At 46.6% G+C, this 26705-nt stretch overlaps 1 protein-coding gene across 2 annotated transcripts in view; it reads left to right on the top strand.

Annotated features, from left to right (window-relative positions):
* Nucleotides 1-13866, top strand: part of VPS53 (VPS53 subunit of GARP complex) — a 135289-nt gene extending 121423 nt beyond the window's left edge. For both annotated transcript variants that reach the window (XM_081029788.1, XM_081029787.1), the window contains 3 exons: nucleotides 7662-7799; nucleotides 9327-9431; nucleotides 9921-13866. In XM_081029788.1, coding sequence (XP_080885914.1) covers nucleotides 7662-7799; nucleotides 9327-9431; nucleotides 9921-10091 — 414 coding nt within the window. In that variant the 3' untranslated portion in view covers nucleotides 10092-13866. The remainder of the gene's footprint in view (nucleotides 1-7661; nucleotides 7800-9326; nucleotides 9432-9920) is intronic.
* The last annotated feature ends 12839 nt before the right edge of the window (nucleotides 13867-26705 follow it).

Genomic DNA, 26705 nt, shown 5'->3' with positions numbered 1-26705 from the left:
ATATTCAAAAGAATCTACAAATAAACTATTACAATATAAATTTAACAGGGTTGCTGGATATAAGGTCAGTTTTAAAAAAATTATTTTTAATGTTTTTAATATTTCTATGTACCAGCAACAATCAATTTAAAAATTAAAATTTTTTAATGAAATAATTTACCATAGCATCAAGAAAGCATTAAACACTTAGGAATAAATCTATCAAAAAATGTGCAAGTCTTCTACATAGAAAAATGACACAATTTTAAGACACATTAAAGAAAGCCTTCAAAAATGACAGGATAGCTCATGTTCCTAGATTAAAAGACTCAAAAGATGTAAATTCTTCTAAAATTAATTCATAGAATTGGTACAATCCCAGCAGGGGTGGGGTGTGTGTGTGTGTGTACTGATAAGCTGAGTCTAAAAGTTAGATGGAAATACAAAAGGCCTAGAACAGCTAAAATCATTTTAAAGAAAAATAACAGAGTTGGAAGATCTAAACCTCAGGATATCAAAACTTAGTTTAATGCTATCATAATTAAAGCTCTGTGGTACTGGCACCAGGGACAAATAGGCCAATAGAATTGAGTTCAGAAATAGACCCACACATATATATAGACACTTGATTTATGGCACTGTAATTCAGTGGAGAAGGGATGATCTCAATAAATGGGCATTTGGATATCCACATGGGGGGAAAAGTTCATCTTGACCGTTACCACACACTGTATATACAGACGATGTCCAAAAACCTAATAAACTTATTAATCATCCAGGGAAACGTAAATGAAAACCCCAAGGATGTCAGAATGGCTAAAATTAAAAAGACTGACAATACCAAGTATTGGTGAGGATGTGAAGCAACTGGAACTTGCGTACACTGCAGGTAGGAATAGAAATTGGCACAGCCAAATGGGAAAACTGGCAATCTCTACTACAGCTAAACATATGCCTACGCCATGATCCAGCAGTTCTACAGTTGAGCAGATTCCACCCCAGAGAAATGAGGGCATACGACCACTGAAAGACATGTACAGGAATGTTCATCGCAGATTGAGCAGTAAGCCAGTGTTCAGCGATAGAGGGCTGAAGAATGCTCACCTTCGTTGAGAAGGAAGAGAGAGCATTGATCGGAAGAGAACATGAGGGAGCATTCTGGGATGCTGGAAATGTCCTATGTCTTTGGTTAGGCAATAAGACATATACGTATGTAAAAGTTTATCAAGCTACAGGCTTGGTTTTTGTGTACTTTACTGTATGAAAGTTATACCTAAATTTTTAAAACATGAGAGAAAGAGAAAAAGCAACAGCATGTCCCCAGCTTGGTCCATTCATTTGTCATATTTTGAACTGTCACTTCTGTGCCACCTCATTGAAGACCTTTGCTGTGCATATACGGTTATTTACCTTCTAGGAGTGTACCTTTATCTTATCTACTCAAGGTTTTCATCACTGCTGATAGTCATGGTGTCCTCCCAAGAGTAGGAGGCACTTTAAGAAGTGAACTTCTCAAAGCTTTCCTGCGTGATGATGGCCTTCACAAGCATAGCATGTACCCCAGTAGCCCATCAACAACACGAGCCACACCACCCAAAAAATTATTTTTGAGGCTCAAACAAATTTAGCCAATGGCTGACCACCTCTTGCACAATACCTCACGCCTAAGGAGATAAACTATTAGCTATCCTCAAAGATGAAAACCAGCAGATTTTCCTAAGTGGGGCCTTTCCCCTTCATTTCCCACAGACAGCTGCTAAGTCTGTCAGACTAGCTCCTGCCTTTCCTGACTGCATTGCTTTTTGTAAAACCCAAGACCATGGTTTCCGTCTCTTCAGCTGTCTAGTGTGGACAGAATTTTATTGACTGGCCAAGGATTGGAAGTGTCATATCTCAAGATACAGGAGACACTAGAAAACTATGGCTCATTCAAAACTCTTCCTGTCACTTAAGACTATACAATTATTTATGCATATAATATATCTCTGGGAAGTAGAAAGTATAGAAAAGTAGGAAGTATCCCCATAGATTTTGTTCCTACCAACAAATAATGCTAAGACATGGCTTTGATTTTGACAAGCCTCTAAAATTTTGCTACAGGGAAGATAAAGTCAAATCCTCACCAAGCCTCAAATAGCATACTGAAAAAAAGAAGTAAGAAAAATATCTCCAGTTAATAAAAGTATAGAAAATAATGTCAAGAATACCTGCTCACCACTCAGTCAAATCTTAACATGCTCCCACATTTGATTTAGGTCTGTTTTATATAAAGTAAATCATTACATTTATTGCTGAAGCCCCCTGGGGACCCTATCCTGCTATTCCTCTCCCTCCATGCCCAGAGGTAACTACTATTCTGATTTTGATTTTTATCATTCCCATATGTGTTTTGATATGTTACATGTGTATATATTCACAAATTATATGTAATTTTGTTTTGTATATTTCCAGACTTTATACAAATTGTACTATACATATCATTCCCCTGTTTCCTTTTTTTTTTTTTTTGCCCAATATAATGTTTTTTGAGGTTTATCCATGTGGATATATGTTGTTCGAGTTCGTTCATTTTAACTTCAGTATCACATGCCATTGCATGAATATGTCACCATTTGTTTATCCATTCTACTGTTGATGGACATCTAGGTTGTTTCTAGTCTTTTGCTTTTACAAACTGGATACAGGAAACATTTTTTTTTTTACAAGAGCAAGAGTTTCTCTACAGGGTATGAGTGCTGTATTGTGGGTTAAGCATGTCTTTGAGTAAGAAAATATTACTGAATTTCCTCCAAAGAGCTTTAACTAATTTATATTTGCACCATAAATGTGAATTTCATCGCACCATATCCATGCCCACACTTGGTATAATAAACCTCTTTTACTTGTGCCTATCTGATGAATACAAAATGTTGCACAATTATGGCTTTCATTTGCACTTACTGGATGACTTATAAGGTCATGTATCATTTCACATACCTTGTGGGCACCTGAGTTTTTGCTTCTGTGAATTGCCTGTTCAGATCTTTGCCCCACTTGTTGTTATGATTGCTGCTCTTTTTCTTATTGATTTGCGGAAATCTTTATGTGTGCTGAATATTATTCCTTTCCCGATATTGTAGGTACCCTCTCCCCGTTTGTGCCTTGTTACTTTCTTTATGTGTCTTTGGATACAGACTTATTTTAAGGTAGTAGATTTTTCTTTCTTACCTGTGTTTCCTGTTCTTCTCTACCCATCTTCTCTACTTCTTTATAAGTAATAAAAATAATCTCTGTTTTCTTCTTTTTCTATCTAGGTATTTAGTATACCTGGAATTTAGCATACTTATTCTTGAGAGGCATGTGTAGGGTTACCGCTGAGGAAGACTAGTGCTTATTTCCAGTGAGGCTTCGGGAAGTGTTCTGATGCTGGGCTCTTTGCAGACTATGCTCATCTCTGCTCTGCGTGCTTGGGTACCTTTCTCTGTGAGCCTGTGGCCTTTTCAAAAAAACAGATACTAGGAAAGCAAGAATTTTCGTCTCTGGAAACCTAGCAAAATCCAAATGCCCTAGCACTTTTCCTGGTCTGCAGTGGAATAACCTACAAAGTTTGGCTACATTACTGCATGAAATTACTCTTTCCTTAATGTAGCTTCCTCCCCATTTTGTTAAAAATAAAGGCTTTATTTTTTTAGAGCAGTTTAAGGTTCACAACAAAATTGAGGGGCAGGTACAGAGGGTTCCCGTATATTCCCAGCCCCCACGAATGACAGCCTCCTCCAATATCTTCGTCCCACACCACAGTGTACATCTGTTACAACTGATGGACCTATACTGACAGATCATTACCACCTAAAGTCTATAGTTTTCATTAGGGTTCATTCTTTTTTTTAATAAATTTTATTGGAGAATATTGGGGAACAGTGTGTTTCTCCAGGGCCCATCAGCTCCAAGTCGTTGCCCTTCAATCTAGTTGTGGAAGGCACAGCTCAGCTCCAAGTCCAGTCGCTCTTTTCAATCTTTGGTTGCAGGGGGCGCAGCCCATCATCCCATGTGGGAATTGAACCGTCAACCTTGTTGTTGAGAGCTCGCGCTCTAACCAACTTTTTAGCCATCCAGCTGCCCCTAGGGTTCACTCTTGATGTCATACATTCTAGGGCTTTGGACAAATATATAATAACATGTATACACCATAATGGTATGAGACAGAGTAGTTTCACTGCTCTAAAAATCCTGTGTGCTCCACCTGTCCATCAAACCCACCATCTCCAGCTCTTAGCAACCACTGATCTTTTTACTGTCTTCGAAGTTTTGCCTTTTCTAGAATGTCATATAGTTGGACTCATACAATATGTAGCCTTTTTAAATTGGCTTCTTTTACTTAGTCATATGCATTTAAGGTTCCTCCATGTCTTTTCATGGCTTTATAGCTCATTTCTTTTTAGCGCTAAATAATTTCCATTGTCTGGATGGACCACAGTTTATCCATTCAGCTACTGAAGGACCTCTTGGTGGCTTCCAAGTTTTTGGCAGTTATGAATAAAGCTGTTAAAAGCATCATGTACAGGTTTTTGTGTGGACGTAAGTTTTCAACTCCTTTGACTTGGTACCTAGGAATGTGATTGCTAGATTGTATGGTAAGAATATGTTTAGTTTTATAAGAAATCATCAACCTGTCTTCCAAAGTGGCTGTACCCTTCTTGCATTCCCACCAGCAGTGAGAGTACCTGTTGCTCCACATCCTCACCAGCGTTTGCTGTTGTCAGTGTTCCAGATTTGGGCCATTCTGATAAGTGTGTAGTGGTACCTCATTGTTTTAATTTGTATTTTCCTGATGACATACGATGTAGAGTGTCTTTCCATATGCCTATTTACCATCTGTATATCTTCTTTGGTGAAGTTTCTGTTAAGATCTTTGGCCCATTTTTAAATCAGGTTGTTTGTTTTCTTATGGTTCAGTTTTAAGAGTCCTTTGCATATTTTGGATAACAGTCCTTATCAGATGTGTCTTTTACAAATACTAGTATATTCTCCCAGTCTGTGGCATGTCTTCTGATTCCTTTGACATTGTCCTTTGCAGAACAGAAGTATTTCCTTTTAATCAAGTCCAGCTTATCAATTATTTCTTTCATGGATCAGGTCTTTGGTGTTATATCTAAAAAGTCATCACCATAACCCAAGATCATTTAGGTTTTTCTCCTAGGAGTTTTATAATTCTGCATGTTACATTTAGGTCTGTTATCCATTCCGAATTAATTTTTGTGAAGAGTGTAAGGTCTATGTCTAGATTCATTTTCTTGGCATGTGGATGTCCATTTGTTCCAGCACCATTTGTTGAAAAGACTGTCTTTGCTCCATTGTATTGCCTTTGCTCCTTTGTGAAAGATCAGTTGACTATTTCTGGGTTCCTGTTCTGCTGCATTGACCTATTTGTCAATTCTTTCACCAATACCCTACAGTCCTGATGACTGTACCTTTTAATAAGTCTTGAAGTCGAGTAGTGTCCGTCCTCCCACTTGGCTCTTCTCCTTTAGTATCATGTTGACGATTTGGGGTCTTTTGCATCTCCATATAAACTTTAGAATAAGTTCATCGATACCTCACCATTTTTTGAGAGGAATATTTCCATCTAAATTATTCCAAGGAAAACATTGATATATTCTCCAGGTGTTAATACCATTGTCAAAATTATAATCACCATGACCGTTGATAGTGTCTCTCATTAATGAGTTTATCTTATCTTTCGTCAGTAACTCTCCTGTCCATAGGAAAGTATAGGGAGAATGACAGAAGGCAGGGTGTCCCAGGACCCAAAGGGATCCCACTCCGTCCCTGCTTGATATCATAATGAAGGCCTTTTCGAGAGGAGCAGGCAGTGGCAGGTATGGCAAGCCTTGTCCTGAACATAAGGCTGACCCTCCGAGTTTATAGTGGTGGTGGTGATAGTGGGACTGTCACCCACTGCTACATGTGTCTGGTTGGTGAGCATGTGATTCCATCCTCCTAAACTCAACAGGCCAGAGTATATTAGGCTTCAGCCATTTCTATGATGCCACTTGGTAGCCACGAGCAGCAGCAGGTTAGCAGTACACAGGGAGTCAGCAGGGAACAGTGTGAGCTCAAAGCCAACACTACTCTGTAGCACTTACCTGGGCAGCAGGAAAAGGAAATACAGCTTCCTGGCCACCTTATCACCCAACCCGTCCATCATGTGAGATACTTTTAGCAATTTATTTCACCTCTAGAACTTTGATTTTCTCACCTATAAAATGAGAACAATAAATACCTGCAGGGTAGGGTCTTGTAAAGATTAAATGAGATGAAACATTCCTAGCATCATTCCTGGCAATTGGTGGGCCATCAGAGAAGTTGATATCCTTCCAAATAATGAGCATCCAAGAGAACGGCAGCGACAAAAACGGCAGATTTTTGTGAAGACACAGATGTTTAAATTTGGTTTAATCTCCTACATCCTCACTAGCATTCAGAGACATTCATTCACGTGCAAAGAAAATGAATCTAGACACAGACCTTACACTCTTCACAAAAGCAGTACTGAGTCACCATTTTTTGCCTGTTGAATAAGCAAGATTTTCATGACAGTTTTCAGGGCTGATGAGGGTGCAGTCTGTACTGGCAGGTATGTAAAGAAGTACATTCCATTTGGAAAGCCGTTCAAGATATCTATCCAGAACCTCAAAAATGTTCTTATCCTTTGATCTGTCCTAAAGACTCTCTCCTAAGGAAATGCCATTAATAGATGTAGAATTATATATATTAAGCTGTTTACCGCAGCATTCGTTATTTATAATAATAAAAATCTAGAAACAAATTATGGGGAAATGATTAAATATATTCAAGTTACACACACACACACACACACACACACCAGAGAGTACTGTATAGGCATTAAAAATCATTTTTTAAGACTGCTGTGGGACCAGAGCCAGGAGTGCAGTTTCCAGGCTCTCGGCCTCACGTGGAAAGGTGCTGGCTCAGGTAGTAAATGGCCATCAACTGTGATTGGATGGCCATCAGCTGTGGCTAGTTGGCCATCAGCTGTAACCAGTGAGCCATTGGCCACTAATACAACTGCTGTGGCTACGCTAGCAGAAAATGGGGGCTAGCAAGAAGATGGGGGCTGAGCTAGTAAGAGCAGATTGCAGTTAGCACGGCGGATTGCAGCTAGCAAGTGAGGTGGGTTGGCAGAGAGAAGTGGACGGTGGGTTGCAGATAGTGTGGCTCCTGCTTCCTGTGTCTCCAGCCCAGCCGCCAGCGAGATGTAGTGGTCTGACTCCCCTATCTATGGCTCCATGGGTGTTCCTTTTTGGCCTCACCATATCCTGCTTTCTTATGTAGGCAGCAGGAACAGAGACCCCGCATGACACCCTGCATGACAACTGCCAACATGGGAAAATAGAATTCAAAAAACTTCATATATTAAGTGGAAAACCCGGGTCATAAAACTGTACACGCAGAGAGATTGGTGGAAATTCTACTACCTTTAACTATGGCTGCTTGTTATTTTTCCTGGGTGCTAGGAATTATAACTAATGTTTTCTTCTTTTACATTGGTTTATTTTCTGAATTCTCTCCAATGAGAACGTATTACATTGAAAATCAGGAAACTGTTATTAATCAGCCTGGGTGTACTAGGTGTTGTGTCCATAGGAAGTGACTTGTAATATTCTGCTTTGCCCCCACAGCTGCTACTGGACACCCATTCCCTGAAGATGGTCCTGCTCGATCTACCTTCCATCGGCTCGCAGGTGGTGAGGAAAGCACCTGCCAGTTACACTAAGATTGTTGTGAAAGGCATGACCCGGGCGGAAATGATCCTCAAGGTGAGACTTGTATCCTCCTCGGGGTTTCTATTAAGAGAGGCTGGTGGTCTGCTCGCGCATTCCGAGGAGTACTGGTTTTGCAAGCACAGGTTAGGGCCTGTCCCCGTCCGTCCCAGAGACTTGTCCACATTCTTTGGTGGACTAAATTTTGGCCTCATCAGATACTGTTGAAAATCAGTGGACAGTTCCTTGGAGGTCAGTAATTCTTCCTGACAAATGAGTTCTCCATTGTAATGAGATGCTCTTGTAATAAGATTTGGCCAAGACTGTGAGTTAGGTGGAGTTGTCTCTGTGAGTCAATGTCTAAGTCAGGGGTCTCTCTGCTCCTCAGCAGGAATTTCCGGCCCAGCTATCAGTTACTCCCTCTCACATAAGCCTCTTTGGCTTTCCAAACTCTGCAACTTTACAAGAACTCTGAACGGATGTTTCAGAAACTAATCAGTGGATGGGTTTTCTAAAGCCCCATTTAACAAAATAGTATATGATGTTGCGAATGTCTGAAGTCCTGAGCACCTGCATCTCATTTCCACCTGTACTTGTTGAGAAAAGAGGGGGCTTGTTTGGGAGAGGGGAGAAGGCTAAAAAACAACTAGAGCTATGATGGAATGCCCTTAAAAATACAGTGCCTGCAGGCTCTTCAGGCCGGTCTCCGAGACAGAATGACTCAAATGATGGCAGGATTAAAAAGCAACCATGGGACCTGAGACACTGGAGGGACCAGGTGAGGGTCCTACACAAGCCTTGAGCTTATGGCCTGAGGAAATTGGAAGCAGCCCGATAATCAGTTTCTTCCGCAGCTGGTTTACTCACCAGGGAGGAGAGCAGAGTTGGGGAATTATCTGCAGAGAATTCCTGAGTGAACTGTTCCTTGCCATTCTGAGTTACATGCTCAGGAATTCAAAACATAACCAGTCTGTTGGAGGAAGAAAATCAGACACTGCTTTTCAAAAACCAAATGGAAATGAATGTGAGGATTGCGATGCCATTACTCTCCTCCTGCTTGTGTGTCACTTGAATGAAGTTCCAGATTGTAAGCCTCGGAAAGAGTGAGGCAGCCTTGGGTTTTTGTTTTTGAGAAAATCCACTTAAATCAGTGCCTTTTGCTGCCTACTCCTCAGGAACAATGATGTGGGAAGACAGGCAGAGTAGGTACCACGAACCCACAAAATGTCTCAAACAGAACACCCTCTAGCACAGTGTTTCCCAAATGGTCCTGATATTTAAAATATCCCCTGGGATTTTAAAAAAAAAGGATATCCCCTGGGATTTTTTAAATATCAGAATTAGAATCTTCAGAGGAAGGACATAGGAACCTGCACTTTAAAAGCAATCCAGATGATACTTACGATTCAGCAAATGTAGGGGACATTGCTCTAATTGAATGTTGCGATGAAATAGGCCATCAGGACATTTCTGCGTTTGGGGTTGCTGCCGCTTAAGGAAATCTTGCAGAGTCTATTACGTGGTCCCCTGCCCTCCCATCGTGAGCCTTCCGTGAGGCCTGCTCTTGTCTCTCTCTCTTGGCAGGTAGTGATGGCCCCTCACGAACCGTCGGTGGTGTTTGTTGACAACTACATCAAACTGCTTACGGACTGCAATACGGAAACCTTCCAGAAGATCCTGGACATGAAGGTGGGCGCAGTGTCTCCTCCGGGCCACTTGTACATCCTTCTCACACTTGGTGGTTCTTAGCTGGGGGTGTGGGGTCCCTGGGGAGCTTTCTCATGGTGCATACGCCTGCCCCATGCTGCCAACCAGACACAAAGAAGCCTTTTGAAGAGAAGGATCCCGGGCATACGACCTTCCTGATCCTGAAGTTACCTCCCTGCCCAGTCGAGGACCACTGCTCAGCCGAATGAAGAGGGGTATTCCCCTTCCCCCACCCTGTTTACCTGTCCTTTCTTCTCTCTCAACCCCTTCTCTCTCTCCTGTCCTATTATCTTTCTTTCTTCCTCTGCTTCTTTCCCAGGCTACTACCAGGGCTGGTAACTCCCCGGAAGAAAGTGTTGATCCTCAGCCCAGAGTAATTTTGCTGTTTGCAGAGCCTCAGTTGCAGCGCCTTCCCCTCGGGCAGTCCAGGGCCCAGACTTCACCTTATTCTCCTTTCTCTTTCCACCTCAGGGGCTGAAGCGGAGTGAGCAGAGCAGCATGCTGGAACTCTTCCGCCAGAGGCTCCCCACCCCGCCCTCAGGGCCAGAAGGCTCCAGCTCACTGTCCCTCCTGGCTCCCACGCCGGAACAGGAGTCATCTCGCATTCGCAAACTGGAGAAACTAATTAAAAAAAGACTGTAGGAGCAGACAAGGGGCACTTTCCCCCCTGGCCAGTGACCCTCAACGCCCAGCTCCCTGGAAGCCCCCCACCGCTCCTGGGCTCACCCTGACTCGCAGATTATCAATCTTGAAACTTCCTGGGACATTGGGGTGGTTACTGTGTGTCTCCCAAGCCCTGTCTTCATTCCTGTCCTAATCGGAGAAGCCGAGTAAGGGCCAGGTTACAAAGAGGTGATGTCGGTGACCTGATTCCTGCAGCAGTGGCGATACTAGGTGAAAGTCCCCACACTTTGCTTGCTATTTCTGGGCTGCTCTCGACTAGTCCAGTTGTCACTGACTGTAGTCCCGCCGCCCCCCCGAAGTCATACCACCTGGCCTGTAGCCCTGTTCCTTAACCTGCGCCTATCCAAGCAGCTTGAGTGACAAAGCCCATACTTCACTCACCCCTTCCTCTGCTGCTGTTTGAGGTTGGCTATAGGGCCTGAGTTCATGCAATGGCAGATTACATGTGTAGGACACGAGCCTTTCTATATGAAGGAAATGGAAGCAGGACCACTCTTCCGTGTATCCCAGTTTGGGTACATATTTTGTTTCTGGTACTTTTCATGACTTGGCCAAGTTATCCCTGCATTCTCCTCATTTCTCAGTCACTATCTCCATTTCCCTCTCCATGTACAGCGAAGGGAAGATTTCTTCTGTCTCTCACCCAAGAGGATTGTGTGCTCCAGGCCTTGGAAGCAGGTGTCCTCTGGATGTGTGGCAGACCCAAAACTGTGTCTGAGCATTATTTTCTCCATTTCTTTATTCCCACTCTGCACCTGGCTCCTAGGGGAGGGATTGCCTTCTGTGGAGGGAAACCAGGAAGCTTTCCTAGAAAAGAAAGCTTCCTAGGCTTTCTCAGATGAAGCTATGAGAGCCCAGGAGTCCAATACCCTCTGCTCCCCTTCCTACCCATTCATTTTCACATCCAAAGCACTTTCCAGATCATCTGAAATGACAACAGTAATGTGTAGTGCCAGAGACGCATATTACTTTATTACTAACGAAAAAGAACCCAGATCCGGGGCTACCTAAGGAACAGAACACTGATCTTTAATGCCACCTCAAAACCTGACCCCTGGCCTGCCCCACCGTGTCCACCATGGGCTCTGGGCCAGCGCAGCTTGACGGAAGAGAATGGCCCCGCAGAACGGTTTCGGTCCTCGCGTCTCGGGAATGGGCAGCATAGTTGCCCTGATTAGTCTGGTTCACTGGAAACCAAGTCTTCGTGAACTGTGACCGTGCCCTTCGGGTGACTGCTAGTATTGTCAGCATTTGTTCAGAAATGTGAGCAATCTGTTGACCAGGTAGGGTCGGAGCTAAGGAGGAAGGTGGGGCTCTTTACAGAGAATGCCCGTAACAGGCCTCAGGATAAAATTGGGATGTCAAATCGTGCTCAGGACAAAGGCAGTTTCCTAAAAATCCTGAAACTTGTGACAGCCAGACAGTAGGAAATTTTAAGGTCTGAAAATCTGACCAGATGCGGATTATTTCACCCCTCCTTGTTTTCTGCACTGGTCCCCTTCCTTCTCCATCAGCCTTTCGCCAGACCCAGGCCCACCGTCCCAGCTTTGATTTTGGCCCTCATTTCTTCAGCAGCCTCCAGCCTGTTCTTGCTAGTCTGACTCTTAGGTATTGAGCATCTCAAACTCGAGAACACTGAGAAGAAAGCAGGTGGTTGAAGAAAGAGGTGTGGTCTTTAGCTGAGCTCAATTAGTAAAAGATGGCTCAATACCGTGTTTCCCTGAAAATAAGACCTAACTGGAAAATAAGCCCTAGCATGATTTTTCTGGATGCTCGTAATAGAAAAGAAGGCCTACCATATTTCCCCGAAAATAAGACCGGATCTTATATTAATTTTTGCTCCAAAAGATGCATTAGGGCTTATATTACGAGCATCCTGAAAAATCATGCAATGGCTTATTTTTCGGTTAGGTCTTATTTTCGGGGAAACACGGTAGGAAGGGTGGCCAGGGGGCTGGGAGAGCACCTGGCAGCTCGGCAGGTAGATTTCACTGCGCCTCATATGCCGTCTGTCTGGTCGCACTAGCAAAGTCACACAGCGGCACTAACTGAGGTTAACATTCTCTTCCCACTTTCAGAAACAAGGAACAGTGGGGGGTCATCATAATGGCATTGAGATGTCAAGCCCTGTTTTCTGCTAGTTGGTGGTGACAGCCAGGGAAGTTGCCTTCTGGAGTTGTTATACTGGCAGTAATCTCCAAGGAGTCAACAGCTGTCAGTAGGAGTTACATAAATGTCTCACTGTTGGGATCTGAATGCTGTGTGTGCATCTCGGAAGGACAGACTATGTTCCTCAGCTGCGGAAATGCATCAGAACCACCTGGGGCTCTTTCTACGAATACAGGGGCCTGAAAATTCTGAACTCGTAAGTCTGGAGTGGGGCCTGGCCTGGAGGTTGAAAAGTTCCATAGCTGATTATAGTGTTTTCTCTTTGTGAAGAACCATTGCAATAGAGAGAAATTTGCTTTATTGGACAGTTCCTATAGCACATAAATGTGCATTTTTTCTGCTCTCTACGCACGTGTAATTACTGTAAAGTGTAGCTGTTACCAACATGGTAAAGACTCCTTGCTGATAACCAGCAGCTTTAATTTTAAACGTGTGTTGATAGTAGGAACCATGCCATATTGACGGATTTTTCCTGTGTTGATGACCCAGCCCCAAACAGAAGCTTTATTTATTATGGTCACTTCAAAATAATGTATATAAAGGAGCACACCTTGATAAAAAAAACAAAAAAACAGTAGCTAACTACTCTGTTAATAAGCTAAACTTAGATATTTTTTGTTCCTCCTACTCTTACTAGCTCCTTTTAAAAAAAGTCACTGTATGTGGTTAAAATAAATGTTAGTAATTTATACTTGATAGTTCGCTGCTGCTCTTAACGATGGACAGACTTCCCGAGAACTGGCTTGGAGGTGCCCAGGCTGGAGAAAAGTTGTGTTCAGATCATAGCCATGCAGCGGGAACCACAAAGGACAGTGTGTTTTGACCTCCAGACTCCGTTCTGGAATTGAAGCTAACTATTGTCACTCTTTCACTTGAAGAACAAAGAACCAGTACCTAGGATTCTGCCCAGCCCCTGGAAAAGGGCGCCCGCTTTCCCGTGCCGAGGTTGGCTCCTCAGTGCAGACCAAACAGGACTGAGAGCAGACTGCCACAGACCAACTCCGGGGCAGGCAGGGCGAGCGCACAGGTCCGAGGCTGCTGCCCGATGCAAGGGATGTCCCCCCAGCTCATCCTGAATTGCCACTGGACAAGGAAACCTACTTCCCTGTTTCTGGAATGCTAGGGAAAGTGCCAAAAGTTCACAGCTGGAAATGTAATTCTCCCCAGGAAGAGAAATCTCCAAAAGAACTAGCTAGCTTGAGGGTGAAAGCAAGTGTTTCACACTTCTTGTCTACTCCACATGAGATGGCTAAAAATAAAATGATGAGAACAGCTCTGGGCCACTTAATGCCTTGGAAACTTGGGCATATGAAGACCTAGCATGCGTAAAGAGTACGGTTGCATTTTATATAGTAAATAAAATTTTCTGGTCTCATGCTAGTGGTTATCAGAATAGATAGCCTCCCGGACCCTCACAGTTCTATACCCGTGGGAGATCAGTTTCCATAAAATAAAGAGATTGCTTTTTCGTGTAAATATCTTTCATTTTCCCCATCTGGAAGTAATTTCTTAGTGCATATTGGAGCATAAAATACTACAGTTAATTAAAGCATTACTGGATGTCATCTGCTAGAATGTATTTCCTTACTGTTGACAGAAAACAGAACGGACTATAGGAAAGAATTAGCAAGCCCATGAACCCTGGGCTCCCCTCTCAGTGTCTGCCCTTCTCCCTGGTGACGATGTGCCCCTTCCCTGACGCCTAAGGAAGCAGCGCACAAAGTGAACTGTTCATCAGCGAGGTCCTGGCACGTCCAGCTGCAGTGGAAACCCTGTCTTAATATGTAGAAAGTGTCCTGCTGATTTGCAAACCTTGCGCTCTGAATTTCTCTCCTGTTGACTTTCCCTTCTCCACCTTACTGTTCCAGTCACAGCCTGCCTTTCCAAGCTACTACCGAGGGAGGGATTGCTCTCCTGTACACAGTAAATTAATCCCATTTCCTTAATCACCGGGTGGGCACTCTGCAGTGAACATTTTGTCAAGTATGATGATTCTGCCAGCAGTGGAAAATCTTGCGACACTTCCATCAGGTTGGCTTTGAGATCGTTACCTAGTTTCCATTCTTTACTTGCACCAGCTCCCCACTTTGAGGGTTGCCAGGGATCAATCTGGTGAGAAAAGAAACACTTGTGTATCACCCACCTAGAACAGCAGTACAAGATGATTTACCTGTCTGGGTTTTCTTCCTTCTCACCTGCATAACTGAGCGTAAGCAGTGGGATGTGAGGAATGGATCTGTTGGAAACAAAAGCAGCCTGGGATTGGAAACTTCTGCAGAACACCTGGTCTCCACATCTGGTTCTAGCATATTGACATTGGGCAAGTCATTGACCCTCCGAGCCTCAGTTTTCAAGATCTGTGAAAGGGGAGCTTAATAGGACTGTGAAGTGCACACAAGACCCAGTTGTGCACACATGCTCTGGAGGCCGTAAGTATGAGATGAGAAAGGATTGTTGTCACTTGCCTGGCCTGAACCACATGTGGCTGGCTGATGTGGTGTGTAACACCAGGTGGCTGGACCCCTGTTCTTGCCCTGGGCGGGCTGGAACAAAATGGCCAAGTGACATACCCTGCTGCTGTGTGCAGGCGGCATCCACAGTAAGCATCGGAATAGCTGGCCTTGGCCTTTGTAGGTCAGGATTGTGATGGCCAACTTATTCAAGAGTTTTAAAAGACTCTTCATACTCTATTCCCCTTGTGGCAGCTGCTGTTTCCGTAACATTTAGGAAATGTTGACACTTAGAAGAGAGCTGCAGACACTGAGAAGAGAGCTTCCTCCCTCCTGGTGGTGTTGGCTGGGCTGCCTGTTGTGGAAAAGGTGGCACGTTTCCTCTGAATGCAAATTATTAGGGTTACCAAAGGCTTCCTTCCAAAAACACTTCTTTTAGATACGGTGTCTGGTGTCCACAGACCAAATTTCAAGTGGCTGTTCCTGGAAGGGACAAAATTCTTGCCTGTACTCTTTTTTTGGTGTTTTATTTTTTTTTTTAATCTATAATGCCCAAAAACTCGATAAAGAGAGATTATCTTGGGCCAGGCGGTCCAAACTGGGAAGGCTGGGGTGCAGCAGCTATTTGGGTTACTTTACAGTTGCCGTTCAGAGTTTAGATTTCCCAAGGCCAGCTGAATCCCTGTAATCAGCTGGAAAGTACTCACCTGGCTCTTTCAGGCTCCTTTGGGGATAGTGATACAGGGAATGCTGGTGACAGAGTGATGTTCAAAAGTGAAAACTGTTAAATGCTTTGTCCCCTAGGAATGTTTATCACTTAATCTGAGGTCTCTGGTAGCTTCTGCTCAGTACTCAAATGGAATCTGCACAGTTGGCCTGCCTCCTCCTGTTGGGGTAATTTTTCAACAAGTGAGAAATCAAGAACAGCTTCCCAGCAAACCTCCCTCGATTTCTGGAGCCAAGGAAAGTATCTGCAAAGTGGGCTGCAGCTTTCAGGGGTACCAGGTGAAATGGTGGCAAGAAACTCTAGACTCTTTGTTTCTTTGCTTTGCGCCGATGGAACCGGAAGGCGCTTCCCAGGGAGAGGGGAAGCATACCAGCTGCTCAAGAGACCGCATTCCACCGAATTCTTCACAGACTCAAGTACTGTGACTGGGCTGACAGAAGCAGCCCCTGAAGAGCTTCAGCAGACGGATGGAAAGAATATCCAATGTGTAAAGAAAATACTAGTTCTCTCGTGCAGATACACCCGCTACCTCATATCCTTGCCTGTCTCACTGCTTCCGCTGCTCTTAACAGATCCCAAGTGTTGGCTGGCTCTGTTGTCAGAGGAGGGCGCTGATGGTAGGTAAGGTCACGTTGGTTTAGCCCTGGGTCTTAGCTGCTGCCCAGCTACTGTCTGGCATGCAGATGACGTCTTTGATCCAACGGGAACTGAGAGGTCTGGGCCATTCGATGCTATTTGTACACATTGCGGGTGGGGGAGAGGGACGTGGATACTGGTATTGATTGTGTTAGATACATTATGATATCAGACAAAAATCTCTGTGAAGTAGGTGTGATTAGCTCCATTTTGTGGATATGGACCTGGAGGCTTGAGGCAAATGACGTTCCCAGAGCTCCGTGGCTACAAGTAGCCACGCCAGGATTTGGCTCAGGTCTCATTCCATCATTTGTGCTCTTTGCACTGCACCAGTGGTTTTCAAATTTATGAGACACAGCATTACATGGGACTCTCATTCTACAAGAACAGACGTATCTTATTAATATATTATATGAGTTCAGAAATCTCTCAGAGCAAATCAGTAAGGACACTGAAACTATTTCAGTAAGTATAAAGCATTTTAAATCTAAGATTAAAGATGACAATTTATACCAGGGGTGCCAAAAAAAGTACACAAGTGGACACTTCAGCGTTGCTCAAGCAGTAGTTCACCGTCATCAGAAGTGTCTGGACGCTGATGGGAACCACTTTGAGCACCTCTTGTAATTGCAGAAGTCAGACATGACTTGTATTCATCTTTTGTTATCGGTATATACTGAGTATTACAATTTTAATACAGTTTTCCTTTCTTAAAATGTGTATACATGTTTTTGGCACCTTCAGTATATTATCAACCCAGCATCCAATTTATTTCCGTGTTTTGCTTTGGTTGCACGGCATAGAGAAATCTTCATTTAATCCAACTAAGAATTTGCAGATGGTATCCGTTTTGTTTTAAACAGCCCTCCTTCCAAGCCCACATACTCGTCAGTTACACAGATGTGACGAGGGTTCTTTATCCTGAGGTTGGCATGGACGTGAGCAGCCCTGGCAGCTCAGGCTAACACAAAGACCGTCTTCGTATGCTGACACTTGTGTCTATGACACATTTGAGGGTGCATGCGGTGTTATTACAGTTTTGAGTGTTCAGTTTTTAAAACAGCTTTAACATATGCATTCTTTAAAGGAAGTTAGAACAAACCTCTGTGGTGCTCCTTTGCCCACCAAAACATCTCTGAGGAGTTCCAGGGTTCCCCAGAAGTCAGTTTGGAAGCTGCTGCCCTCATGAACAGTGGATGTGTGTGGTTTTTGGCAGGTTCATCTTTGTGCAGGAAAGAGCACCATTTTATTTGAAGTTCACCGCCCATCAATGACACATCTGAACTGTCATCCAAATCCTGTGCAAATGGCCCTCGAGGCCACCACTGGGTTGCTGCCTTCAGAAAGGACATCAAAAAACAGGAACTCCTGGTACAAAGCATTCTGTGTTCTCATAGCACTGCAACAGGGGTGGGCCGAGGGGCTTGGGCAACGTTTGAAAGGAAGCCCATCCTTCTTTCAAAACCCCCGCGAACCCCAAATCACACCTGCAGCCTTGCACATCTGTGTATGCAATGCCTCCTGACCTTTGCAGGACCTGAAACAAAAAGTATAACATTTGTACTCCCATTGCCTCACACTTGGGCAAATCAGTTGAAGAATTGCTGGACTGTGGCCGCCTCAGGCCCTTACCTCCCACAGCCCCAGGACCAAGGGGTCAGTGTGGGCATTTGCTGGGCACTGTCACAGTGGCCCTGCTCTCTGGGTGGGAAGCTCCGAGTTGGAGCATCGCTGTTAGGTGGTGTGTTGGTTTGTTTGTTTTTAGAACTGCAGTCAAATTCCCTCATTTCGCAGACAGGAAACAGAGGCCTTGAGCATTTCAATAAGTTGCAGGCTTACCATGAGAGAGGACTGGCAAATTCTAAGCCAGCCTTGTATATCCCTCCTTCAACTCACCGTACCACTTCGCCTAACTGTCCTTCCCTGGAGTCCACACTCCTCCCCACTAAGTTCTCAGAGCTTGCCCCCTTTTCCCCTCTTCCCGCAGAGGTGAACGGGGGGGTCTCTGCGCTTTCCTGATCCTGCTGTGCTCCCAGCCCCCATGTGACTTCTCTGTCACTTTTGTTACCATTTCAAAGGAGGTCTGCTGCCACCAGCCACAGCCTCATCCCCCACTTGCATGCCCTCTCATTCAGCATCCATCTCAACTGCCTTCCAGAAACTTCTCTTGAAAGTCACCGGTGATTTTCTTGGGGAGCTTTCATTCCTTTTGCACTGTCCATTTATTCAGTGAGTCTCTGCTCCCCTTAGGAATTCTCCCTTAACTCCTCCAATGCTTTGCTTTCTTGGCCCCAGTACTTCTGGGTCTCCTTCACTGACTTCCCTGCCCTCAGGAGCCTGAACTGTGCTCGAGCCCCAAGGTCACAGGCCCCTGTGCTTTTCACTCCGGACTCCTTCAGGGCGTATGTCTAGCCATAACACATGGAAACACCAGCCATGCCATCTGAGGTTTCTCATTTTTTAGCTCACAACCCTCCTCTGACTCCAGTCCACTTGTATGTCCCACCGTTAGCTTGTGTGTAGCACCTCCGGTTAAACGCAGCTCCCTTCCGGGACTTGCCATCTCTAAATTTCACCACCTTCCTTTCTAGTTCCTCAGTCTCAAGTTCCCCTCCAGTTCCTCAAGTGTCTACCCTTGACAACTCTCTTTGTCAACCAGTGTGGATAGTTTAGCATAAAAGGTTTTTCTTAATAATGAGTACACAAACAACAGTCACGAAAATCAAGGGAAAATCTAGCTTGCCCCAACAAATCAAGACTCTCTGTCCCGGAAGGCCCGGGAGCTGGGGTTCAGCACATGGGAGGCCTTCACCATGGTCTCCTGCGGGGCCCACCCAGCTCCTCTCTGCTCTGAGGGTTTCTCAGAAAGAGCTGGTGTAACCCTCCCTGCCCTCAGCCTCCTCACTCACAGCTGGGAACACTGAGGGTTCTGAGTGTTTCCGCAATGCTGTTCCTGTTTTTTCTTTACCTTACAAAATGTTGCAATAGTAACCCTAATGGTTAATAGTAAGCCTGATGGTTAAAGTACGATATGAACACTCCTGTTATTCCAGCAATATGGAAATAAAGGTCCTACTCTCCTGAACTTTCTCTGTATGCTGTGGGGGAAGGGGCACTTTGCAAACAAAATTATTAATATTAAGCATATTTGCATATTTCTGCAGCTAAACAATATATATCTTGGGCATCTTTTTCCTCATCATATAGAGCTTGACTCATTCTTTTTAATGACCACATGGTGTTTTATAATTCAGGTATACCATCGTTTATTTAGCCATTCTCTTACCAACATACAAATAAGTGGTTTCTGATTTGGGGCTGTTAGAAACACATCGTCAGTGAAAATCTTTCTGTAAATATCTTCATTTACCCATGCTTTTTGTGAGATAGTCCCTTAAAATTATCCTATTCCCATTTAGAAAGAGTAAAGGACAGGTACATTTAAAATGTTGCTGACGGGGTGGTGAGCACAGAAGGTGACACATAGATGACATATGGGTGGTGAGCACAGAAGGTGACACATAGATGACATAATTGTATTACATAGTATCACAGAATTGTACACCTGAAGCCTATGTGATTTTACTAACCATTGTCACCCCAGTAAATTTAATTTAGAGAAACAATGTGGCCAGCTCTCACCACCTCTCTACACAGGTGGTTTTGCTGCACACCCCCTCAGGAGCGCGCGCGTGCTCACTTCTCCACATCCTCACTCGCCCTAGATGTTTTTTCCTGTTTCTTGATGTAGAGGCTGTAATTGCAGCTCTATTGGTAGAAACCTGATAAGAAGAAGTTCCCCTTTGGTTTTCATTGCACAAAGCCACATGTGACCCAACCGGTGCTATGTCTTGCTGCAAGAAAGTTTTCTTGTTGAGCAAAAGACCCGTGGCTTCCCTCATGGTCGGGGCTCCTAGAGTACGTACTTTGTTGGTTTCCTCATGAAAGCAACGGCCGTCCTTCATACACGTAGAGAGGTAATAGTTTGCCATTAGATTGGACAGCTTTCCTATCCTTTACTTCTCTGCCTTCCCCACCACTCTCCTCTGGCGGAGATGGCATACAGATGGTATAAAGGTTCGCTCCTGAACTCCTGGATAGGCTTTTGTGATTCCATACAAGTAATGGAGAGGAAAGGCTTGAACGTCATGGCTGTCAAGGCAAGAGTGTTGGAACAGTGTTTTGTTTGGTTTTATTCCTTATTCTAAAAGTGTACTTAAAAATTTTTTAAGACCCAAGATTCAGGAGGACTTTGCATGCAGTCCACACCATCCTCCTAGGGACAGTCCATTGTCACATAAACAATTTTTTCCCCATTAAAAAAATGACCAGAAGGTAGGAAAAACCACAGGGAGCATGACTTGGTTCAGAGGCTGTAGGCCCCTGAGAAGAAATACAGAATCTCACCACCCTGGGCTGAGCCCCAGGATATGAGAAACTGCCCCATAAGTTGGAGGGAAACCCTGGTCCAGAAGCTATTGCCTGGCTTCAATTACCCTGAGAGACCACAGGCGCCATGGAGAATTCTCGTGTTCAACAAGGCACCTGAAGGAGGAGAAACGGTGTCTGAGAAGGTTGTCCAGCCAGAGAGGCCAAAGGAAGGCTGCACCTCACCAAGTCCTTCACACCCCATCCCGGGGAGGTGGTGACTCCCGAGCTTCCAGAAGTAGTGGAAGGGCCAGCTCAGTAGAAGAGACCTTCGGTTAGGACAACTAGGATGCAGAACATTTGGCATAGGGACATCAAAAGCAGAGGATGGCATTCCACAGCCACACAGAATAAGTTACACCTCATATGAGACCAGAGAGGCAGGAAGAAGAGCATCGGCCACGTGACCTTGCTGCCACGATATTATGGAACCCTCCCCAGATGTCACCCAGGCAAAAGGGACAGATGAGAGCAGTAGGTACCCCCAAACCTTTATTTCCCACAAAATAAGAAACTACACTGAGTTAGCAAGACCGTTTTCCCACCTTGAGAGAAACGGAGGGCCTTATGGGCTAAGTTGAGTTCAGCTGAAAAAATAAAAAGAGCATTAATTTTGTATGCCAGAGGTCATGGTCACAAATCCATACTCACTACAAGTGTGAAAGGAGAATTAACAGCTTGTCCCCACGTCCTAAGAGGAGGGGCCGGAAGGATAGGCCTGGCTCAGGGGAGAGGGATTTGGAATTCACAGGGGTTTTTTGTTTGTTTTACCATTTGTTTCTCGAGTTCAAGTTGGAATCCCAGGGCGGGAGGCAGACAGACAGGAAGCTACACTGCTTCAGGACCACCCTTTAAACGTAACCAGAAGGGGCAAGAGGTGCTTAGCTACAGATGACAGCCCACGGGGCTCTGGCAGCCACGCCCCCCCCACCCCCCACTAGCGATGGCCGCAGTGCCCAGGGCTTTGGGCAGTGCCTGGTAAGAGGCAGAGAAGCAGTGCCCAACGCAGCCTGGCTGCAGCCTCTCCTAGGTACCTGGTGGAACTGATGGTGGTCTCAGCAAGGGCACCCTGTCAGAAGGTCATCGTGCAACATTATCACACAACTCAGCAGAACCAGAGGTTAGGGCGGTTGGGCAGGAAAAGGAAAAGAAAATTAATAGCAGCCATCCCATGTGTACGACCAGATTTATGTATGAGCATACGAAAGACACCTACAGAGACTTCCAAAACTACTTGTCAGTGGTGGGCGTCATCCTGCAAAAGTGCTGGGCAAGAGGCAATAAATTCCAGTTAACTCCCTCACCTGCTACAGCCTGGGAAAACGAGACACACAGAGATTTTCTCTGGTACCTCTCCACTCCCCCCAAGTTCTTCCCCACCCCTGGCTAAATTTCAGTAAAGACTGAACACTGAAAAACATTTTTCAAAGGCATGGAAATGTCTTCAGCAAATATCAGGAATTCCCAACAGTAAGTACATAGCTGCAAACCACAGCCGCCTCCTGCCTGTGTGTATTCTGCTTTGAATTTGGGGTAGGAGAAGCGTACACTTACAGGCTAGGGCTTCTGGGAAGGACGCAGTGAGTCAGACCGCCATTGTAAAGCCAATTGGCCACCCCCATGGGCTTCCATTCTCCATCCCTTCCCACGCGGCCCCTACAGACCCAAATCCCTAGGTGGTCCTGAAACACCATGGAGTCTCCAGGCTGCCTTTGGAGTGTGGCTGAGCAGACCAGCCACTTGCTCCCCAAGGAGAATGACAGCACACCCTTCAATCACACTTTTCAGCCAAGGAGTCAAGGGTCTTAATTTCAATTGCTCAACTAAAGGCTATTTTTCTGGGCTGCAAATCCTTGTCCAGTGTGAATATGCAGAACTGGGCCAGGAGTGCAAGTGCGTTGATGCAGTTCCAAGGAGGCCATGTGCCCCAGCTCTTTGCAAAATCCCATCTGGGTTTTATTTTGCAGAGGCCATGACCCTTCTCTGTGTAACGTTTGGGAGACTGGCTCTCGGATTACAAATAGGAGGAACCGAGGGTGGAGCCTGTGTTTGGCTGCGGTTGTGGGGTTCTCCACACAGGGGACGTTGGCCTGACATCACCCTAAGCGGCATTCAGTATCTGGGTTAGTGTTGCCACCCCGGCTGGGCCAGATCCCATCTCTCCACCTGAGCTGGTGGTCTCCAAGCTGAGCGATCTGAAAAGGAACTGGCCTGTTCTCTCAGGCCCACTTCGCTCTGAAATTGCCCAGGCAGAACCTCGGTGTTTGTTTGCTCTATCTAGTTCATCCCAGGGGCTCAGGTTATACACCTACCTCCCCCGTGGGGCACACACTCCAGTGGGCTGTGTCGTGTCCTAGTACGTCTTTTTCATTCAATTCCTTTCTTTATTGAATATGGCAGGTCCCTTTCAACATTCTTTGAAATCTTATAACCTTAATCTTAGAATACTTAAGGAAACAAAATCAAGTTCTTTTTTGTTTTTAAGCATTTTGGTTGACATGGGTACATATGAAGGAAAGCGGGGACCTGATTCAGCACTAAGGCAAATCCACTGCATCATGACTCCCAGAACAACGGGATTCCAGGGCTTGGGACTGCAAGGTGCCACGGGCACGGGCCATGAGCCAGCATGCTGGAGCCGGCAGTGTTTTTAATCTGCTGTCTGGCTGGGTTGACTGAAGACAAGCTATTCCAAAACAATATGCCGCAGCGATCAGGGGGTCCCGCTCTGCTCTTGTCTGACTCAACTGCTATTCAGGCATCAGCTTAATTTAGTGCAGAAAAAGGGGAAATGTAGGATTGGCATTCATTGCGCGGCAGCTTTTGTTCCTCAGACCTTGCTGGGCAAGGCCTCAAGTCGGAAGCCAAGTTTTGTGAGAGCAGGGGCTCTGTGATCCGCTCTGAGGAATGGCCACTCTGTGCAGGCTCTGTGGTCTCACTTTGTTTTGTGAGACTCACCCCTGCTTTCTAGGTGCACCCCAGCTGCTCCTCCAAAGGCCTGTCTTCAAAGCCAGAACAGGAGAGGGGGAAAGGTGGACTTGTGGTCTTTCCCAAGCTTTGGTTGAGCTTTTTAAAGAAACGTCTGTTGGAAATCGATCTGGAATAAGATGGAAGACAATGATAAGCCCATGCAGTGGGGCTCTTCCAAAGGACAGCAGTAGATAGGCAGTGTGAACTCATTGCTCAGGGCTGAGGAAACACAGCCGACCTCCAGGGTCTGAGCTGCATGGCTCCCACGTAGTTACAAAGAAAGTCGCCTGCTCTCCCACCCAGAAAGACTCACGAGCAAGTTGAAGTTGGGTGGTTCCTGTTGTAAGAGCCTCTCCACTGTTCTCCACCAGGACTGCCATGAGTTGTCAGAGATGCCGACGAAGGCCGGATCCCTAGTCGGACAAAGGTGCCTCCCACCTTCTCCTCAGTCTCCCCGAGAGATAAGCTCGGGGCTTATCTCTGAGCTCTTCCATGACAGACTGGACAAACCTGGGCTTTCTCCCCATTGTCTTTTGATTGGCTCTACAGAATTCTAGGAGCCATGGAGGGTCAGACTTTGGTGCAGCTTACTGGGGGAGGAGCACCTGAGTGGTTCATGGGACTCTGTATGGAACCATGGTCTCCACCTCTTCTCTGTCAGTGTCAGCTCTGGGGCTGGATTCCTCAAGTCTCTCCAGTCCCTTGCTTATGTATCAGTGCTGAGCTCCTCCGTAAGGAAGGAGGCCATCGTGGGCCATCAAGTTATGCTTCAGGAGTTCCTTGGCAGTTGTCCTGAGGCCGACCTTAGGATGTCCTCTGGACACATCCGTTAAAGGGTTTGCCGAGATGCCCTCTGGAGTGGAGGACAGGTTGTTCTTGGATCAGACAGAAATGTCCCAGGATGAAAGTCAGTGTGTGGATGCTTCCTGGGTCAGTTTGAGGGCCAAGATGCCCATGTCAAGTTCTGGGCCAGCTGCTTGATGACCCCCGTGCCACGGAGGACAGGGTTCCTCAAAGGTGTCCCTTTGATCTTGCTGGACTCTCCAAAGCTGGCAGCTTCATACCCTCTTGCTCACTTTGGTAGGTAGCTGTGATGTCTCTGTGGGTCTTCTGTCAGAATGTGGATAATCTAAGCCCTTCAGAATTTCCCCTGAGAAGGTGGCAGTGCTGGGCTCCCTCCTCCCGCTCCCCCCAACCCCAGGCTCTGAGTTTTAGCAGGTCCAGGTGGCGATCTCTTCCGAGCTCTGGACAACAGTCCACACTTTGATGGAAAGAGCGGCTGCACTGGCCTAGGACAGTGACCTTCCTCAGTCTTGTCCTCTATCTCTTCCAGGCAGATAACCTGGAAGGCCACCACCTCCTTGGAGCAACTGCCATCTTCCTGGACACCTTTCCCAACCTGGCCAGGCTTAGGGAAGAGTTCTCAGGATATACCTACAGATGCTGGTGGGCAAATTCCCTTCAGGGCACCGAGTCCTCCCACTGCCAACAGACCGCCCTTTCCACAAGCCCAGGAAGCACTTCAGTTCTTCCTGTGATGCCCTGCGTGGGGGTAGCCTGGGATGTCCAGATGGTGGGGTCAACAGGTGTAGAGAGGCATAGCCATGCCGTTTGCCCAGCCTCTAAGACCCCCAGCTTACAGTATGTCCTTGCACTAATTAATCCAGGACTGTGATTCTGTAATCACAGGCCCTAAAGGAAGGAACGACCTCCCAGCACGCATGTACCGGGTTTTATTCTCCATGGAGGATATGATCTAAGGCAAGCTGCCTTGTACGAGCTGTGTGAAGTAGGTCAAGTCAAATCCTTTCTCTATTTCCTTACCTGAGAATGAGGAGTGAGGAGAGTAGGATGGTTCGACTTTGCCAGCAGACCTCTAATATCTACCCACTCTAAATTCTGACTTTAAGAAGTCACAAGTAGGACAAGTTTCCTTTGTTCTTGCCAGGACATAGAGTGAGCTGCCATTACGGGGCATGCACAGAGCCCACCTCTCATCTAGCCAGGAATTCTCCTAGCCCCCAGGCATGCCGCCTCTTTAGTGCTGGCACTTGTGGGTTAGGTCTGGGCACAGCTCCAGCGTGAGGCTCTTAGCTGAACACCCATCAAAATCCCCCAGGTTAGAGTGGCTGGTGGGGGGTGGGGACTTCCTATCCTTACGGGTAATCATGGAGGTCTCTGTGAGAAAAAGTACTAGACTGAGGACAGCCAATTCTACAGCTGGCAAGCTACTGAAAAGAGTTCCCACTCAGATAAGGCCTCACACTAAAAAGGAGGGGAGAAATCCCCAGTCTGGTTTCTAGACGGGAACTCCTATGTGTGAAAAGCTGTGGCCCCCAACAGGGAGCCCTTGGCTTTTCAGACAGCCCGAGGGCAGCCTGCGGAGCTGGATGTTTTCCAGGTCCCAGTCAGAGCCCACCGACTTTCCTCGACCAGTGTGGCCATAGCCTGTTCAGCTGAGCACTCAGGCCAGGGAGTGATGTGTCCCTGTGGGAGTCCCCTGAGGATACACGGAGTAGGCCCTCTTTTCCTGCGGGGCAGAAATGAGAGCCAGAGGCTGACTTGAGAGCCCGCCCTGCCGAGCCAAGAGGCGGCTGGAGCCATATGAAGCGCATTAACTATTAATAATTTCCAGTTGTTTGCTTGCTGGGTTCGGCCGGCTCCCCAAGCCTCTGCAGGCCGGGGCTGTGCTCTGGCTCCCCCAGACCGTCAGGGCTCGAGATACGAGCGCCTGGCGGGCCCTGCTGGCATAGGGCGAGGAGACAGGCGCGGTCAGGGGTCCCAGGCGCGTGGGGTCTGGAGTCTACCCGCAGCGGGGCAGAGGGCCGGACGGCACTGGACGGGGAGGCGGACGGGGCCCTCCGCGCGGCCCACGCGGCGCCCCCGGCGAGCTGCGATCCACCGCTCGGGGCGGGCTGGGCGGCCGGGCGGAGAGCGGCGCCGGCGGCGCACAGCGGGAGCGCAGCGGCCCCTGGCGCCCGGCCTCGCGGCTCTGCCTGTTCGGGGCGGCCCGGCGGGCGGGGCGGAGGGCGGAGGGCGGGCCCGGGGCGCGGCAGCCGGCGAGACCCGGACGGCGCGCGGGCGGCGGGCAGGCAGGCCGGCCGGGCGGGCAGCGGCCCTGGCCCGCGTCTGCGCCCCTCGCGCCCCTCGCTCGCCCGCGGACCCTGCTCCAGCCCCGCCACGCGCACAGCC

The sequence above is a fragment of the Rhinolophus hipposideros genome (genome assembly GCF_964194185.1).
Source record: "Rhinolophus hipposideros genome assembly, chromosome: 20".
NCBI lineage: Eukaryota > Metazoa > Chordata > Mammalia > Chiroptera > Rhinolophidae > Rhinolophus > Rhinolophus hipposideros.
This window is presented reverse-complemented; position numbering and strand designations above follow the sequence as displayed.